At 47.6% G+C, this 20,355-nt stretch overlaps 1 protein-coding gene across 2 annotated transcripts in view; it reads left to right on the top strand.

Annotated features, from left to right (window-relative positions):
* The first annotated feature begins 9,090 nt into the window (after positions 1–9,090).
* Positions 9,091–20,355, top strand: part of NUB1 (negative regulator of ubiquitin like proteins 1) — a 38,029-nt gene continuing 26,764 nt past the window's right edge. The window contains exons 1-3 of one of the 2 annotated variants that reach the window (XM_068126523.2): positions 9,091–9,158; positions 9,258–9,517; positions 17,886–18,047. In XM_068126523.2, the coding sequence (XP_067982624.1) occupies positions 9,377–9,517; positions 17,886–18,047 (303 nt within the window). In that variant the 5' untranslated portion in view covers positions 9,091–9,158; positions 9,258–9,376. Of the gene's footprint in view, positions 9,159–9,257; positions 9,518–9,816; positions 10,097–17,885; positions 18,048–20,355 lie in introns of those variants that run through there. The other variant, XM_068126514.2, reaches the window with a different exon arrangement.

Raw genomic sequence — 20,355 nt, forward strand, 5'->3', positions numbered from 1 at the left:
TTGCAAGGATCTGTTTTAGCATCTTTTTTTGTGTAAAGCGGTAATGTTGGCTGATTTCTAAGCAGGTGGCAGATGACCTTGAGCAAAAGAGAGGGTGAAGAGAACAGAGAAAGGTTGAGATAGAGCGGAAGAGCAGGGTTTTAGGGCCCGTGGGCTGATGCCGTCTGGTCCAGTTGCAGAATCAGAGTTGAGGTTTGACAGAAACTTCTCCACCTTGTCAGGAGAGAAGGACACAGAGTCAAGGAGCAGCTGGGTTCGACTGGGTACGGTGGGTACAGAGAAAGATGGATTTGGGACACAATATTAGTTATTCGTACAGGAGTTAAGGCATTCGGCTTTTTCACGTGCGGTGTCGACTGTGTAGCCGTTTGAGGTAAGGGAGGGGCTGGAGGGGGAACAACACCAGAAACAGATTTGACCAGATGCCACCAGGATTTGAAGGAGACAGACAGGAGACAGGTTCAGTCTTGAGAGTAGAGAGATATTGTTTCCTGGCTCTCCTGAGAGTAGACACACACTTGTTTTGGGCTTTATGAAAGGACCTGAGATTACCTTCAGTTGGACTTGCCTTCTATGAGGCGATGGCAAGTTGTTTCAGGGCATCTGCCTCATCACAAGCTTTAGTGAACCATGCATGGGTGGAAGGGTATGACAACTGAAATGAGGTACATGCATAAATATGCCCATAATTACCCTGCGCTCGCAAAGCTAAAAGCAGGGTTAGGCATTCGGCTGCGTATGTGCATGTGGTGTGTCTGAATTTTTAAAATTCATTTTCTCGGCAACCGTTGGACCGATTGCCACAAAATTTTATCATAGGAGTGCCTCTGCTGATTGAATTTTATTTATTTATAATTATGACATCATAGGTCACGTGGTACGGACGCCATATTGGAAAAATCGAAAAACGTTGCACCTCAATATCTCCGAAACCGCTCCATGGAAAAAATTGAAACATAGCTCATTGTCAAGTACTCCCCATGCGGAATAACATATGTTAATGATGATGTCATCAGTACCTTAATTACCTCAATTATGACGTCATAATTCGAGAAGTATGCTTGATTCGATCAGTATGAATTTTTTTTTCTCTGCAATTCCTGGTCCGATTTAAACGAAATTTTTACCATAGGAGCGCCTCCTCCAGTAGAATATTTTAATAACTATGACGTCATTGGTCACGTGGTACAGGCGCCATCTTGGAAAAACCGAAAAACGTTGCACCTCTATATCTCCAAAACCGCTCCATGGAAAAAATTTCAATGTGGCTCATTGTAAATAACTCAGCATAGGGAATAAGTGTTGTTAACGATGACGTCATTGGTGTCTTAATTATGACGTCATAATTCGACAGGGACAATGCTTAGTCTTATCAGTTTGAAATTTATTGAGCGTGATTAACGCAACAATTTTATTCGAGAATATAAATTTATGATGTAATCTCTCACGTGGTCTGGCAGGCATATTGGATCAAATTTTAAAAACCTTCAAAAACAGAAGAGTTGGCTCGCACCAAGTTGACTGAGCAGGGTAAGTATTCCATGAATAACATCTAGATTTTTTCGCAATTATTCCAGCCAAGCATACCAATTATTGTTAATCTTACTTTTCAGTCTAACTAACCCACTATAAAAAAAAAACACATACAAGGAGTGTGGGAGGTCATGTCAAGTCCATCCCTTTTTGTTGGGATTTCTTTCTCACGTGTGGATCCTAGACTATAGTGTTCTCTTTGTTGGGCCACAAACAAATTGATCACCTCTCATACTCTGCTGTAGGTGTTTCCCTAATTCCATTTCGTTTCTTCCATTCTGCTCTAGCTCTTCCACGAGCCTCGACCATGTATACAAAAACCCACACCTTTCCCACTACATATTGAAAGCTGATTCCACGCTAGCTGTCACACTATATAAGGTCCTCCCTCCTATGTGAGGCCCATCCTATGTGAGGTCATCCTATGTGAGGCCCCCCTATGTCGGCTCCGCCTTTGTGCGGCCCTTATGTAACATCCCCTATGTGGGTTCCCCCTATGTAAGGTCCCCTATGTGAAGTCCCCCTATGTATGTGAGGCCCCTTATGTAAGGTCCCCATATGGCCTATGTAACGACCCCTATGTGAGGTTCCCCAATGTGATGTCCCCCTATGTGAGGTCCCCCAATGTGAGGTTCCCTATGTAAGGCACCCTATGTGGGGTCCCCCTATGTAAGGTTACGTATGACCTATGTAAGGCCCCCTATGTAAGGTTACCTATGACCTATCTAAGGCCCCCTATGTAAGATCCCCCGATGTGAGGTTCCTCTATGTGGGGTCCCCATATTTAAGGTCACCTATGTGGGACCCCCCTATGTGAGGCCACCTATGTGACGCCGCCTATACAAGGTCCCCCGATGTAAGGTCACCCTATGTGAGGCACCCCGATGTATGACCCCCTATGTGGGGTCCCCCTATGTAAGGTCCCCTATGTGGGGTCTCCCAATGTGAGGCACCTTATGTAAGGTCCCCCTATGGCCTATGTAAGGACCCCTATGTGAGGTTCCCTATATGAGATCCTCTTTGTGAGGTCCCCCTACATAAGGTCACCCTATGTAAGGATCTCCTATGTGAGGCCCCTTATGTAAGGTCCCCCATGGCCTATGTAAGGTCCCCCTATTTAAGCTCCCCTATGTGAGGTGCCCCTATGTGAGGTTCCCTATATGAGATCCGCTTTGTGAGGTCCTCCTACATAAGGTCACCCTATGTAAGGATCTCCTATGTGAGGCCCCTTATGTAAGGTCCCCCTATGTCCTATGTAAGGACCCCTATGTGTGGTCCCCCTATGTGAGGTCCCCCTATTTAAGGTCCCCTATGTAAGGATCTCCTATGTGAGGCACCCCAATGTGGGCTCCCCCTATGTGAGGTCCCTATGTAGTCCCCCAATGTGGGCTCCCCCTATGTAATGTCCCCCTATGTGGGGTCCCTCTATGGAAGGTCCCCCTATGGAAGTACCCCTATGTGGAGTCTCTCTATTTAAGGTCTCCTATGTGAGGTCCCCCAATGTGAGGTCCCCCAATGTGAGGTTCCCTATGTAAGGCACCCTATGTGGGGTCCCCCTATGTAAGGTTACCTATGACCTATGTAAGGCCCCCTATGTAAGATCCCCCTATGTGAGGTCCCCATATTTAAGGTCACCTATGTGAGATCCCCCAATGTGAGGTCCCCCTATGTGATCGGTCCCCTATATGTGGGGTTTCCTATCTGAAGCCCTCTATGTAAGGTCCCCGTATGTGAGGTCCCCTATGTCTTCCAGCATGTCTAGACCAGCATAGGGGACATAGGGGACCTATGTCCTTCGGTATTAGTATTACTACGAACACTGCATTCGACCACTCACCAGGAATTCGTTGCGCTTTCCACACAGTACTGAAAGGTCCAATATGTAATCCATCAAACGTCTTCGGCAGCACTCCGGCAGGAATTCCAATTTTGCCACCAGGGGTGTGACGGTGTGTTCAGTTACCAAGTTTCCTATGGAGCGCTCACCAAGTGGCTTAAGCATTTAAGCAACCACTTCATTCGAAATCGTTGATAAGGAACGCCTTGCTTGGCAAGCGCTAGCAAGCTGCTTGGTAAATGAACACACACCTGGGCTTTATTCGCTTTGCAGGTGCCCAGTGTTTCAAATATTTCGACTTCTGTGGTGGACTCACTCATGTCATTTTTCACTCCATGATGAGTGACACTGATGTGATTGAATGGTCTCCTCCGTAAACTGTAAAGAGTCTCTTGAAGGAGCTGGGGCTCCCACGTCGATCGGAAGAATGGACGCGACAAAAAGCTGGAATTCATCCGAGTTGCTTTAATCAAACCAAACACTCAGGCACTCTGAAAAGCCCGTTTATCGGGCAGCAATATATATACATATTATCCCGGACCGTTTGCCCAGGAAAGGCGAGAGGGGGCGTGGCCCAGCGTCCTGGCTGCGGCCTGGCAAGTTGAGGGCGAGCCTGCCCGGGCGTCCTGGACGAGCCCGGCATGGTGATCGCTCCGCGTCCTTGATAGGTGCAAGGCGATTGTGAAAACCCAGCGGTAGCCGCTACACACGTCCCCCCAGAATCGACTTGCACCGGCAGGGTCAATTTGAGGGGGGTCCTGATGACCCGGCCGAAGCGACCCCTGGCGGGTCGTGGGAGGGTGTCCGGTGTGGTGGTGGGCGGTCGAGTGGGGGGCACCGTGGACAGGGGGCGGCCTCGCCGCGGCGGAAGGGCCACCCGTGGTGGGTGGTCGACGTCCACGTGCGCCGGCTTGAGGCGGTCCACTGCAATCCGGTCCGACCTGCCGCCGATGTCGATGACGAACGACTTGTCGTCCCGTCGCAGCACCCAGAAGGGCCCGTCGTACGGCGGCCAGAGTGGCCCCCGATGTGCGTCGTGACGCACAAAAACATACTCCGCTGTGCGAAGTGCTGGGGGGATGTAGGACTGGGGGTCACCGTGGTGGGATGTTGGCACGGGGGCAAACCGTCGGGCGGCCTCCTGGAGGTCCGAGCGCTGGTGAGCTGCGGACCAGGGACTGGTAGCATCGGGCACGAATTCGCCCGGGACGCGTAGCGCCTGGCCATAGACCAGCTCGGCGGTGGATGCCTGGAGGTCCTCCTTGGGGGCCGTGCGGAGCCCCAAAAGGACCCACGGCAGCCGGTCGGCCCAACCGCCGTCTTGAAGGCCGGCCATGAGCGCGGCCTTCATGGAGCGGTGGAATCGCTCGCGCAACCCGTTTGCTTGGGGGTGGTAGGCCGTAGTACGGTGGAGCTTGACCCCCAGGTTGCGGGCGACCGCGCCCCACAGCTCGGAGGTGAACTGTGGTCCGCGGTCTGACGAGATGTCCGCCGGTGCGCCAAAGCGGGCGACCCAGGTGGCGATGAAAGCCTGCGCCACGTCGGCGGTGGTGGTGGAGACGAGGGGAACGGCCTCCGGCCACCTGGTGGTCCTGTCCACCATGGTGAGCAGGTGTGTGAACCCCCGTGACGGGGGAGGGGGCCCACCAGATCCACGTTGACGTGGTCGAAATGTCGTTCGGGCACGGTGAAAGGTGCCAGCGGGGCCTGGGTGTGTCGGTGGACCTTGGCCCGTTGGCAGGCCGTGCAGGTGCTGGTCCAATCGCGGACGTCCCGACGAAGGCCGTGCCAGACGAATCGCGCCGACACCAGCTTCTGGGAAGCTTTCCGGCCCGGGTGGGAAAGGCCGTGGAGGGAGGCGAAGATGCGGCGTTGCCAGGTGACGGGCACGATGGGACGAGGCTGGCCTTGGGAGACGTCGCAGAGCAGGACAGTGTCCGCGAAGGGGATGTCGGCCAGGCGGAGGCCCGTGTCCGCCGCCCGGAGGGCTTGCACCGTGGTGTCGGTGGTTTGGTCCGCCGCCATAAGCGCGAAGTCCACGCCCAGGTGGACCGCGTTCGCGCTGGCCCGGGAAAGACAGTCGGCCACGGCGTTGTTTTTGCCGGCGACGTGCCGGATGTCCGTGGTAAACTCCGACACGGCGGAGAGGTGGCGCTGTTGGCGGGCCGATCACGGCTCCGTGACCTTGGCCATGGCGTAAACCAACGGCTTGTGGTCGACGAACGCCGTGAAAGGTCGGCCCTCCAGGAGGTGGCGGAAATGGCGGACGGCCAGGTGTAGACCGAGGAGCTCCCGGTCAAACGTGCTGTATTTGAGCTCGTTCGGCCGGAGCTGCCGGCTGAAAAAAGCGAGTGGCTGCCAAACCCCGTTCACCCATTGCTCATGTACGGCGCCCACCGCGTAGTCGGAGGCATCCGTGGTGAGGGCGATGGGAGCGTTGAGCACCGGGTGAGCGAGCAGTGTTGCGTCGGCGAGGGCCCGCTTTGAGCTTTGGAAGGCCGCATCCATTGCTGCGGACCAGGCGATGTCGTGCTTGGCCGGCTTGCCCCGGAGGGCTTCGTAGAGGGGCCGCATGAGTTGAGCAGCGCGGGGCACGAAGCGGTGATAAAAATTCACCATTCCCAGGAATTCCTGCAGGGCCTTTATGGTGCGGGGACGCGGGAATGTGGTGATGGCCTCGACCTTGGTTGGCAGCGGCACGGCCCCGTTCTTGGTGATGTGGTGGCCCAAAAAATCAACGGCCGTCGTGCCGAAGTGGCATTTGGCCGGGTTGACGATGAGGCCGTGCTCGCTGAGGCGCCCGAACAGTGTTCGGAGGTGGAGGAGGTGCTCGGCCCGGGACGTGCTGGCGACGAGGATGTCGTCCAGGTAAACGAAAAGGAACGGCAGGTCACGCAGCACGCCGTCCATCAAGCGCTGGAACGCCTGAGCCGCGTTCTTGAGACCAAACGGCATCCGCAAGAATTCGAATAAGCCGAACGGCGTGATGACTGCCGTTTTAGGGACGTCGGCCGCCCTGACAGGTACCTGGTGATATCCCCGTATGAGATCAATTTTCGAAAAAATGACCCGTCCTGCCAGACGGGCGGAGAAGTCTTGGATATGCGGGATCGGGTACCTGTCGGGGGTGGTAGCGTCATTGAGACGGCGGTAGTCGCCACACGGGCGCCATCCACCCCCCGGCTTTGGCACGATGACCAGTGGCGAGGCCCACGCGCTATCGGAGCGCCGCACAATGCCGAGGTGCTCCAACGCGTCGAATTCGGCCTTCCCCACGGCGAGCTTGGCTGGGTCGAGGCGGCGGGCCCTGGCGTAGACCGACGGGCCCGTGGTTGGTATGTGGTGCTCGATCCCATGCCGTACTGCGACGGCCGAAAACGTCGGCCGCGTGAGGGCCGGGAACTCCGTGAGCAGGCGAGCAAACTCGTTCGCCGCCGGGACGGCGCATGCCAGCTCGGTCGGCGCGGAGCTGCTCAATGTGCATACCAGGGAGCTGAAGGTTTCGGCGTTGATTAAACGACGCCGTTGGACGTCCACCAGCAGTCCGTGTGTGCAGAGGAAGTCGTTGCCTAGCAGAGCCATGGGCACGTTTGCGGTTACAAACGTCCAAGCAAAGCGTTGGCCGCCGAAGCAGAGGGTGACGTTGCGCGGGCCGAAGGTGCGGATGGTCGATCCGTTGGCCGCAACCAAGGAGGGGCCGCAAACCGCGGACTGCCTGTCCTGGTCAGAGGCGGGTATGACGCTCAGTTGGGCGCCGGTGTCGCACAGGAAGCGCCGTCCGGACGCTTTATCCGTGATGAACAGTAAGTTGCCCATGTGGCCGGCGCTCATGGCTGGTAATGAACGCCGGCCCGGCCGTTTCCCGGCCTGCCGAAGGTGCACGGGGGTCGGCATGTCCGGGCCTTCTGTCCGAACCTGGCATGATAGTAACACCACGCTTGGTCAGGTGGAGGCCCCGGTCGTCGTGCTGGAGGTGGTCGGCTCGGTGTAGCGGCCACCAATTGCGTCGGCAGTTCGGTCGTCGACCGTGCCGGGTGCTCGGGCGCCATGGGTGTTGCGTCGGACGGCGGTGGGTCCCATGTCGCCGCTGCGATGCGCTGACCTGCGGCGGAGATCTTGTCGGCTTCTCTGGCAAGGGCCCGGGGATCTGTGATCGTCGTGCTTGCCAGGGCGAGGCGTACCGGGTTAGGCAGCTGACGGAGGAACAGCTCCCGGAACAGGAATGCCGGAGAGTGCTCGCCGAGCAGTGAAAGCATGTAGTCCATTCGCTCGGAAGGGGGTATGGGTATGATCCCATGGTTGGTATGTGGCCTCCACCTGACCAAGCGTGGTGTCGCCGAGCTTGGGCAGGTCGAGCAGGCGCCGTGCGTGTTCCGCCGATGGGAGGGCGAAAGCGTCGAGGAGAAGCTTCTTAATCGCGCCATATTTGTCAGCGGCTGGCGGGCTCTCGAGGAGGCTCAGGGCGCGGGCCGCGGTGGCCGAACCGAGCGCTGCTACCACATGGTGGAAGCGGGTGTCGTCGGCCGTGATGCCTCGCAGGGCGAACAGGGAATCCGCCTATGCGAACCAAACCGCCGCGTGAGCCTCCCAGAAGGTAGGCAGTTTAAGGGCGACTGCCGTGTCCATGTCGGTAGGTCACCAATGAAGGAGCTGGGGCTCCCACGTCGATCGGAAGAATGGACGCGACAAAAAGCTGGAATTCATCCGAGTTGCTTTAATCAAACCAAACACTCAGGCACTCTGAAAAGCCCGTTTATCGGGCAGCAATATATATACATATTATCCCGGAGCGTTTGCCCAGGAAAGGCGAGAGGGGGCGTGGCCCAGCGTCCTGGCTGCGGCCTGGCAAGTTGAGGGCGAGCCTGCCCGGGCATGCCCGGGCGTCCCGACCGAGGCCTGGCAAGTTGAGCGCGGGCCTGCCCGGGCGTCCTGGACGAGCCCGGCATGGTGATCGCTCCGCGTCCTTGATAGGTGCAAGGCGATTGTGAAAACCCAGCGGTAGCCGCTACACTCTCACATTAAAAAAAAAAGTTTCAAAATAATTCTGCTACCACTGATGTATTTTTCGTCGACCCGTACATAGCTAACCGCCGTGATTGTTGAATGTGATAGGTCTCTATATGAACATCGCATTTCACAGTGAGTTAACATGCCTTTCAGATGTAGTAACAAGTGTACATCACCTATACACCGCATTGTTCTAGCGCGACAATCACTTCAGCATTGAGGTAAAAAGACAAATTCAGCAGTAAAAAAAATAAAAGATTTAATAACGATAACAATTTTAAAGCTTAATAAAGTAATTCTTTTGTTTGATTTAAAAGCAAATTCATGCCCATACTCTTTGCAGAGCTTCAGGATGTATCACCATTCATCGATAAACGTTGGTACTCGTTTAGAACGAAACCAGACGGGTTGCCTCCTCAAGGCAGCTTTGATTTGATATTTAATAGTCATTTAAGAATCACTTTTGGATTCCCTTTTTATTTCAATGGTGAATCTCTTCATCGTTCGCGATAACATTATGAGCGGTGTAAAAGACGGGCAGAGTTGGTCAATATAGGCAGTTCAATAATTTGTGGTTTTTAAATCCAAGCTTTATGACTTCGTAATAAATTATTGTGGACAAAGTGTTTCCAAAATAATCCCTCACGATACATAATGATAGCAAAAAGCAAGAAATACAGTTGAAGGAAACCTTTGGGAGACTAATCCCTTCTGTCGAATGAATGAAAGGGAATGAATAATAATATTTGCTGAGTTAGGTGGAGAGACGTTTCGTAACAGGGTAAGCTCGAATCATCTGCTGTTTATTTGATCATTTCCTTATTTATTTTTTGTTACTTTGTGTGGTACTTATTCGAAGGGTCTTGTCCTCATTTTCCAGCGCTCAGCTTGCGATCTTTGGAAGATTATTTCGGTTCCTTCTGCGAACCTTGGAACAACAGTCAACACTTCCTTGAGAGGAAGTTTAAAAGCAAGTGAAGCGGAATTGAAACTAAGGCCATGACAACACCCGACCCTGGCTCTGGCTTGTGTCAGGACTCTCTGCGGAACGAGCTTTTGCAAGTTCGAGTTCGGGAGAAGCTCCGTGCTGAAGGTGTCCGCCTGTGGTTGGAGCCGTATTCGTTACCCGGGGGTCTGCAGGTCTCACTCTCACCTCAGCACACACGTCTCACTTTGTAGTTTGTTACGTCATTCACGGTTACATTTCAGATAACGTTAAAATAAACTTATTCAATTCAATTACAACCATTTCGACATTACAAAGACTATGGTACAGTGTACATCCTAGGTGTTGCCTTAAGCAGCTGCCCATTTTTGAAGGGAGCTGTTGAGTGGGAAATACCGCCAATACGGGACTTTCGAAATGACGTGTGAATGCTAAATGAGGGCTTTTGCGCATGCGCATGCGTATGTGTGTTTACAGTGACTCGGTTCGGGTCGCCGGGCACTTTTAACCTGCCGTTACTAGCGCGAAATGTGTGATTCAAATCGTCTTTATAACATGATCTTCAACATTTAGACGAAAGATTGGCACTTTTAAAGTGGTTAACTATATAATTCAGTTCCTGAATGCAAATAGGACTCACACAAATATGGGAAGTATCCATGGATGAGAGGTATCGGGTTAGTACCATTCATTTACTGTTGGTACAAGCTAACTGTGGCAGTCTGAAGTCGACATCAACATATTTGCTAAAAGCAAAGATTGTTGCATCAGATGTAGGTGATAATTATATTAAATAAAATTTTGCTACATACTTAGTCGTTCTCATGTTGTACTACGAACTTAGTAGACGTACCCATATTTTGCTGAGCAGAGGGTGAAGTTGGGACTGTGGGTACAACTACTCGCATGCACACACATACACACACTGTTTTTCTGTCTATTTGCCTGTTTGCTTGTCATCGGCCTACAGGTCACAATTCTAAACTGATCGTCATGAAACTTCACCAGTTGTAGAGGTCACAATTGAGAAGCCTATTGATTTTGAGGTCAAAGCGGAAAATGTGCCTTCCACCTTAGCGGAAAATGTCCACGATGGATATATTATTGCAATCGGGTCATACGCGAAATGAAGGCAGCAAAGCGGAATTGCTACACGTTCAAGGTAAAACGTTTAAACCGTTTGAACCCGCATGGTATCGCGAGATTAGTGTAATGACAGCTGGCAGCAGCAGCTCTCATCGCAATATTGCAGTTGAGAATATCGATGATGCAATATGTTCTTACTTTGCATCCATTGGAGGAGATTTACAACCGCTGAACCCCTTGTTTTCTCCCAGCGTATTTGCCATCTCTCCAAATCTGTCAAGTCCAGCCATGGGTGGGAAAATCAAAACTTGCAAAGCAAGCGGTCCTGACAATATTTCTGCCAGACTTATCCGTTGGCTCTCTTATGAACTAGCTGAACCTCTGACGGACGTAATTAATGCGTCATACACCACCAGTCAAAAGTTTTAGAACACCTCAATTTTTCCAGTTTTTATTGAAATTTAAGCAATTCAAGTCCAGTAAATAATCTGAAATGGTACAAAGGTAAGCAGTAAACTGCTCGAGGTAAAAAAAAAAAAAAAAAAGTTTAGGCGAGCAAAAACGGGAAAATAATGTAAAATGCACAGCTATATTATTTTTTTTAAAGTCCTTCAGGGAACAGGTAATGGGTTAACAACTTACAGGTGTTCTGCAGCAATGTAAGTAAATTAAGCCTTGAAAGTTGATGCAAACAATTCCTGCAGGTGTCCCAACCTCTGCTGATTATTTGATTACAAACCCCCTGTCTGATAAAAGCAGTATTGGAACAGACTGTTATGACACCCTCTGAAACATTATTTGGACAATATTGCACTGCAGGAAGTAGTATATTGGAAACTGGAGGAAACTCTGACAGGAAGAGGTCTGGCAGACCCAAAGCCACAACAGAATCAGAAGACAAGTTTCTGAGAGTCAACAGCGTGCGTGATAGCCGGCTCACAGGACAACAGCTTCAAGCACAGCTTAACATTGGTCGAAGTAAGCAAGTCTCAGTTTCAACTGTGAAAAGAAGACTTTGAGCTGCAGGTTTGACAGGTCGAGTGGCAGTAAGAAAGCCATTGCTAAGATGGCACAATAAGAAAAAGAGGCTTGCCTGGGCCATGAAGCACCGCCAGTGGACTACTGAAGACTGGAAGGTCTTATGGACCGATTAATCAAAATTTGAAATCTTTGGTTCATCACGCAGGGTTTCTGTATGCCGTTGAGTGGGCAAAAGGATGGTTCCTCAGTGTGTGACACCAACTGTCAAACATGGAGTAGGAAGCATGATGGTCTGGGTCTCTTTTGCTGGATCCGGAGTCGGCGACTTGCACAGAGTGACTGGCACCCTGAACCAAAAGAGTTACCACAGCATTTTGCAGCGCCATGCAATACCCTCTGGTATACGTCTCGTTGGTCAGGGGTTCATCCTGCAACAAGATAATGACCCTAAACACACCTTCAGGCTTTGTCAAAACTACCTTCGAGGAAAAGAACAAGACGGTAGGCTTCAAATCATGAAATGGCCAGCACAGTTTCCAGACTTAAACCCCATCGAGCTGGTTTGGGATGAACTGGACAGAGGGGTGAAAGCAAAGCAACTGACAAGTGCAACACATTTGTGGGAACTTCTGCAACAGTGTTGGGAAGAACTTCCCGAACAATATTTAATTTCCATTGTAGAAAGAATGCCACGAGTGTGTTCGGCGGTTTTATCTGCAAAAGGTGGCTACTTTGCTGAATCAAAAATTTAAATTAAATTTTGTTAAACAAAATGATTCTATGATTTCTTTTTTTTTATCTCCAATTGTTTATTTGTTCTATGTTTAATTTCAGAGTACATTGAGACATAATACTGCGTAAATTTCAATAAAAACTAGAAAAATTGAGGTGTTCTAAAACTTTTGCCCAGTAGTGTATAAGCAACAGACAGTTCCAGCACAATGGAAAAGGGCACATATTGTTCCTATTCCAAAATCGTCGCCACCATCGACAACTTGCGTCTAGTTGCTCGAACTGCCTACAACAAACAACAGGCATTTTAAGGCCATTTTGTCCCCCGTCACACAGCGGAGCGAAAGGGGGACTATGGTTTTCCCCTCCATCCGTGTGTCCGGGCGTGCGTGCATGCGGGCATGCGTGCGTGCGCAAGCGAAGGACCGCATTCGAATTTGGTGTGGGTGCAACCCATGTCAAAATCCAAGATGGCCGCCGCCATGTATGTCTGATGCCATGTATGTCTGAACCTTGTGAGCTGAATATCTTGAAAAATAAGCGAAGTACCAACTTATAATCTGGTGTGTGGGTGTATCTCGGCATACGGAAGAACGCTATTGAAAATTGGGTCGCCACCATATATATGTCTGAACCTTGTGAGCGAAATATCTTGAAAAATAAGCGAAGTACCAACTTCTAATCTGGTGTGTGGGTGTATCTAGGCCCAAGCAAGAACGCTGTTTAAAATTAGGTCGCCACGTCAAAATCCAAGATGGCCGCCGCCATGTATGTCTGAACCTTGTGAGATGAATATCTTGAAAAATGAGCGAAGTACCATCTTCTAATTTGGTGTGTGGGTGTATCTCGGCATAAGGAAGAACGCTAATGTAAATTGGGTCGTCACGTCAAAATCCAAGATGGCCGCCACCATATATATGTCTGAACCTTGTGAGCGAAATATCTTGAAAAATAAGCGAAGTACCAACTTCTAATCTGGTGTTTGGGTGTATCTAGGCACAAGGAAGAGCGCTATTGAAAATTGGGTCGCCACGTCAAAATCCAAGATGGCCGCCGCCATGTATGTCTGAACCTTGTGAGCGGACTATCTTGAAAAATAAGCGAAGTACCGACTTCTAATCTGGTGTGTGGGTGTGTCTAGGCATAAGGAAGAATGCTATTGAAAATTGGGTCGCCACGTCAAAATCCAAGATGGCCGCCTCCATGTATGTCTGAACCTTGTGAGCGAAATATCATATCATAGCATGTTTTCTGCATCTTCCACTTTGTCAACTCACATCACTTCCCCGACGGGGGACCGAGGCGTAACGCTTGTCCCTGCTAGAGCAGGGGTTAGCCTTGCAGACCCCATGAAGATCTCCATTTTGCCCTATTTTCTGCATCTCTCCTTGTTAACCCGTAAAGCCTGGTGTTGGTGTAGCAGCTAGGGTGCCAGCTTAGGATCCTAGGATCCTGGGTTTGAATCCCGGTCGATCGCTGAATTAACGCCAGGGGGGTTGACTCAGCCTGTCATCCTTCCGAGGTCGGCTAATTGAGTACCAGTTCACTGGTAATTCCCTGTGTGTCGTAAAAAGGCGACAGAGTTGGCGGCAGGAAGGGCATCCCGGCCGTAAAACATTGCTTCAAAAAGGGGACCAACAAAAACAACAACAACCACTGTGCCCGAAAAAGGCCAACCCCCGCTTTGCGGGGGAAAATGGCCTCTAAAGGTGTTTTTTTTTTCTCTCTCTCCTTGTTAACCCGCTTGCCTGCATTTCTTCTTCCATCACCTTTAGCCAAGTCTTTCTCGGTCTTCTCCGTCCTCTACTTCCTTCTACATTCATTTCCATCACTCTTCTCAACCAGTCACTTTCATCCTTCCTCAGCACATGATCAAACCATCTCAACCTGTTCCTCTTCACAGCATCAATCACAGGCTCTATTCCCATCATCTTTCGCAATTCATCATTTGTCTTCCTCTCTCTCAACGATACTCCGCACATCCACCGAACCATTCGCATTTCCACCCTTTCCAGCCTTCGTTGCTGCTCTACGTTCATTACCCATGTCTCGCTACCATAAATCATAACACTTCTCACACATGCAGCAAGCACCTTTCCTTTCAGCTTCAACGACACTCCCCTCCTCGTCAGCACGCTACTCGGTTCCCAAAACTTCTTCCATGCACTTCTGTAACTGCCTACTTCTCAAAAATTGCAGAACACTTCATAGCACAGCGAACGATGGAAGCATTGAAGCGGAACCATGACCCCAATCAGTTTGGAAATATTAAAGGTGTATCGACTTCACGATGTCTGACATCCTGCACACACTTCATGAACATGCGGAAACTCCAGGATCAATTTCGTCAATGATGCTCACAGACTTTTGTAAAGCTTTCGATCACATTGATCACACAATTGCTATTTCAAAACTACTACAAATGGGAGAAGATTAATCTCTTGTTTCTTGGATAAGCGACTTCATTTCAAATCACGAACAGTGTGTTAAGTATGCTGACGAGGTTTCTGAGTGGTCATGCTTTAATGCCGTAGTTCCCCAGGGAACAAAGCTGGGACCTGTTGTATTTCTTGCCAAGATCAATGATGCAAAATTGTCACAACAAAAATTCATTGTTTTAAATGTGTTGATGACCTTACATTTATTGAAAAGCACAACACTCAAACTGGATCTGGTATGCCAGCTGTTCTTGAACAACTTCATAACTGGTCTGTAGAGAATGGAATGTGTTTTAACCCCAAAAAGTGTGCGATTGTTGACACCTTTTTCGCTCGAAACAAATCACCCCCATTCCAACCTGTCATTGAATGACATTGTGATTCAAATTGTAATGTCATTAAATTGCTGGGTATCTTCATTCAGGCAGACTTGACATGGGATGCACGTCAGTTCCATTGCTAAAAGAGCGAACAGTCGTTTACACATGATTCAGAAGTTAAAATACCATTCCCTCCCAAGCAATGATCTTGTAACCATTTTTACATCTTTTATTCGTCCGTGATCGTGATTGTGGTCTGGAGTCACTTGAGAAGAGACGTGAGCAACTCTGCTGTTCTTTCACGCGATTGCTTCCACATTCCAAGCTTCACCACTTGTTACCTGCAGACAGATCTCACCTTGTCTATTTGCTATGAAACTCAAAACAACTAACTGAGTTGAAATGCAAAACCACAAGATTCAAGAATAGCCCAATGGCATCCCTCAACCGTATAATAAACCAATTGTAGTGTTTGCTGAACTTTGATGCGGTGTGAATAGGCAAATTACTGCTAAATTGTTTTTTGTTGATGGTGTTCTTTTATTTTTGTTCTACATTGGTGGTGTTCCTTTTGTCATTTTTTGTAATCGTTTTCATTTTATTGTATTTTATAATTTTTTGCCACATTGCATTTTTTTATTTGACTTGTTAAATTCATAAACTGTAAAACTTACCTCAACTTGGCCTTTGGCCATGATGGAAGTGGAATTGAAAAAAACCTATGTTATTATTATTATTATTTAAAGGTCATCTGGAGATCAAATTTCTAAAATCGCCATTTTCATCCAATTGACTTGAAAATTGAACAGCATTTGCACATTGATTCACTAAATAGGGAAACCAACTATTTTGATGTCAAAACGTCAAAGGTGAACTCAAGGTCAAACTCCTAATATCATAAATTTTCATCCGATTGACTTGAAAATTTAACAGCATTTGCATAGAGCCTCACTGAATTGGGAAACAAACTATTTTTGGAGGTCAAAAGGTCAAAGGTCAACTCAAGGTCAAACTTCTAAAATCATCAATTTTCATCTGAAAAATCAATTTTCATCCTATTGACCCGAGCTTTGATCAAGATCGTCAATTTTAATCTTGATGAAATGGACAATTTGATGGATCAATGGCAACCTTTGTTGGGTGGGAGAGGGCTGGATTTTGCAAGTATCGGGCTCTGCATGACGTCTTCTTGTTTGTTTGTTACTTGCCGGAATTTTTCCGGCAAGTATGTTGGTTGGTTGGTTGGTTTGTCTGTCCGTCTGTCTGTCTGTTTGTGTGCAGTAGTACGTCTACATCATTGCACATAGCATCGCCATACTTTACACACATATTTGCCTTGCCCTGGAATAGATTGTGCCCAATTTTTAACTCTTAATAATTTTTAATTCAAGGCCCAAGGCCTCCATTATGACATCATAATTCGACAAGTACAAAACTTCATCCAATCAAGATGCAATTTCTTGAGCGCCATGTCGGCATAAACTGGTGGAGAAAAAAAAATAATGATGACGTCATCGGCCACGTGGTTCGCCCGCCATCTTGGAAAAAACAAAAAGCTTTGCACCTCTATATCTCCGAAAGTGCTGAATAGAATAGTGCCGTGATGGTGGCGAGTGGTTGGCAAATCAAAAAAAAAGTACATTCCGGCAAGTCCTCGGTGTCTGACCGATTTTTACTTGCCGAAAAAGATTCCGGCAAGTATGTTGGTTGGTTGGTTGGTTTGTCTCTCTGTTTGTTTGTCTATCTGTTTGTGCGCAGTACTACGTCTACACCGTTGCACATAGCATCGCCATACTTTACACACATATTTGCCTTGCCCTGGAATAGACTGTGCCCAATTTTTAACTCTCTAGGCCCAAGGTCAAGCTCAAGGTCACCCAAAACGTGAAATCAGGGGGGTCGAGTTTTCATTTAAAATATATTTCAAACAACTATAACTCTAAAAGTACAAGAGGTATGCATACACTTACTGTTACTGACATATAGGAAGTCACATGCGACATTTCATTTGGCACCATGACCTTTGACCTTGAGTGTCCTTGAAAGGTCAAACTCAAGGTCTAAAATTGTTTCTTTACTAATAACTCTGTCAAACATTATCCGATTCCCTTCTAACCAACACACCTGAAAAAAAAGTACATTCCGGCAAGTCCTCGGTCTGTGACAGATTTCTAGTTTGTCTGTCTGTCTGTTTGTCTGCACAGAATGTGAGTATGCTTTTCTCTGTAACCTTTGGTCCAACTGTCAATAAATATTCACCCCAGGGCTCCTGTAGAATTTTTAATGATAATTTTGACGTCATAGGTCACTTATGGCGCCATCTTAGAAAAACCGAAAAACTTTTCACCTCTATATCTCCGAAATGGTTCCATGGAAAAAAATGAAATATGGCTCATTGTCAAGTATTCGTCATAGGAAACAACATATATTCATGATGATGTCATCTGTGCCTTCATTATGACGTCATAATTAGACAAGTAGAACACTTAATCCGATCAGTTTGAAATTTCCTATTGCGTGATCTATGCAAAAATTGTATGGGGGAATTAAATTGATGACGTCATCGGTCACATGGTTCGGCAGCCATATTGGATTGAACATAAATCTATGTCATCAATAAACCACACAAACACAGCAGCTAATAAACACCACACAAAATACAAACGTCCTGGTGAGGGTGTGCAATCTCTGATTGCTCTTTCTTGTCCACAATGTACTCACTCGTCTGTAATCGTCAACGACCTGCAAAACAATGCAGAATGTTATTTGTTCAGAGTGGTTAACAACACATGCAGACTACACTGCAGCTATCAGATTTAAAATGTTCTACCCACCAGCCAGTATGTGGTTTCTTTACAATGGTTGGATGTTGTGACATGGCCGTGCTGTTTAGTGGGGTATTTTGTTATCTAGTTAAAATAACTGGAAAAGGCTTTTTTAAAAAACGGTGCTTTCTTTGTTTACATCTCTTCTGTCTTTGGAACCAAACTTCTCGAACATGACAGGAGCTGACATTACGATATGGAACAGAGCTGGGAATAGGAGAAGAGCAGGTCAAGGAGACACTTGAGGCTTTGCAACAGCACACTTTAACTCGACTCACACACAACGAACGGTTCAAGAACGATGGGATTGCCACACTCCGCTGCAGAATTGCAGAGAAGACGGTAAGCATACTGATATTTTCCAAGGTTCTTCTTCTGTATAGACATAGGAAATTTCAGTTGAATGGTGGGAAAATAGAGAGCAATGTTGAGTGGTTGTGGCTTTTTCAATTGTTGCTCAAACGTATCTGTCAACCCTCAATTATAAAATGTCAGGTCACTTCAACTTTAGAAGTCCAAAAAAAATTGGTCCATAATCAAGGGTCAAATAGCTTCAATTACATTGGCTCACATCAGGCCCATAGTCACATCAGCTGAACTACATCAGTTATGAGCTCTCAGACTTCCCAGATGATATCTGCTGTGCTCTATCTCCTTCCATAAGCAAAGCATACAATGTGAAGTCTTAATGCTATAGATTTGAACCTCGGTTCAGAGCAGAGATGGCCATTGGTCAACACCATTACAGCCTAGCGTGGAGTGAAGTGGTTCAAAGCTGGGCCAAGATAATTATATTCCGAGATAATTAGGGTACGTTTATAACTCGAGCAAATATGGTCATTGGTTCAGCTAAAAAGCCTGTAGTAAAGTTGGCACAGCCTCAATGGTTTGTGCTTAAAGAAGAGGAGGTACACGACATCGTCAATACCACTTACTGACCTGGATATAGTTTGCTACCTGGGTATATTCCACTCCTATACATGCATAATCTATAGGTAGCCCTTAAACCCACTATATATATATATATACATACATATTGTTTATGGCCTCATGGTAAAAAGACTGACACCACTGTTGGATGCTGATCAGCAAGACAACCAACAAGTAGAGTTGACCCAGAGCATTTCTTTTTCTCTACAGCTGTTGACATCTGTTGCTTCGCTCACTCTGCACCATCTTAAATTCAGCGTGCAAGTTCCAAAAATAAACTGTCACTGACCCCATGCATCTGAATTTGATGCAGCATGCCCCTGTCTTATGTTGATATTGTAAAGGAAAATTGCATTTACTATCAATATACAGTCACGTGAAAAAGTAAGTACACCCCATATAAAATTTTGACTTTTTCAACATATTTCAACATACAGCTATTTGATCTTCATTTCAACAATATTGATATTTAAAGATGATATAATATAACAAATATCATGAAACATTTACATTTTGTAGTCCATTGTATAATTTAAATAAACATAAATGCAAATTTCGCATGTGGAAAAAGTAAGTACACCCCTACATTTATCACTACTTCAAATACCTAAAATTAGAATCAGGTGCATCAACTCAGGTGCAAATGATTAGAACATCGTTAGAGAGGATCTTGGAGGAACCTGTCTTATTTAAACCTCAGACATTTAGTTTGGTTTGCTCTTTGTTGTTGAAGTGTGTGGCGTCACCATGCCTAAATCAAAAGAGCTCTCTGAGGCCTTCAGAAAGAAGGTTATAGATGCCTGCGAGTCTGGGAAGGGATTTAAAAAGATCTCCAAACAATTTGAAATCAATCATTCGACTGTCCGGAAGATCATCTACAAGTGGAGAAGATTCCAAACAACTGCCAACTTGTTAGGGCCAGGCTGCCCCAGCAAGTTCAGCCCGAGAGCAGACCGCAAGATGCTGAAAGAAGTCTCTAAGAACCCTAGAATGTCATCACGGGACCGACAGGTAGCTCTTGCCACTGTTGATGTCAAAGTGCACGAGTCTACCATTAGAAAGAGGCTGCACAAATTTGATCTACATGGGAGGTGTGCCAGGAGGAAACCTTTGCTGTCCAGAAAGAACATCAGGGCAAGACTAAAGTTTGCCAGTGAACACCTAGGCAAAGACCAGCACTTCTGGAACAATGTGCTCTGGACAGATGAGTCAAAGGTAGAGCTATTTGGCCACAGCACCAGAAGACATGTTTGGTGAAAACTAAAGACAGCATTTGACCACAAGAACCTGATACCAACTGTAAAGCATGGTGGTGGAAATATTATGGTTTGGGGCAGCTTTGCTGCATCAGGGCTTGGGAAGCTCACCATCATAGAGTCCACTATGAATTCTTCATTGTACCAGAGGGTGCTTGAGGATAATGTGAGGCCATCTGTCGGAAAGTTGAAGCTCAACCGAAGGTGGACCTTGCAACATGACAATGACCCTAAACATTCCAGTAAATCCACCAAGGAATGGCTGAAAAGAAAGAATTGGAGGGTTCTGGAATGGCCAAGTCAAAGCCCGGATCCAAATCCCATCGAGATGTTGTGGTGGGATTTGAAACGAGCTGTGCATGCAAGATGGCAACATAGAGAATGCAATTCTCTATGTTGGCATTCTCTATGTTGCAATGCAATTCTGCAATTCTCTATGTTGGCAACATAGGCAATGAATGGGA

This window comes from Myxine glutinosa, chromosome 1 (genome assembly GCF_964187855.1).
Source record: "Myxine glutinosa chromosome 1, kmMyxGlut1.1, whole genome shotgun sequence".
Lineage (NCBI taxonomy): Eukaryota > Metazoa > Chordata > Myxini > Myxiniformes > Myxinidae > Myxine > Myxine glutinosa.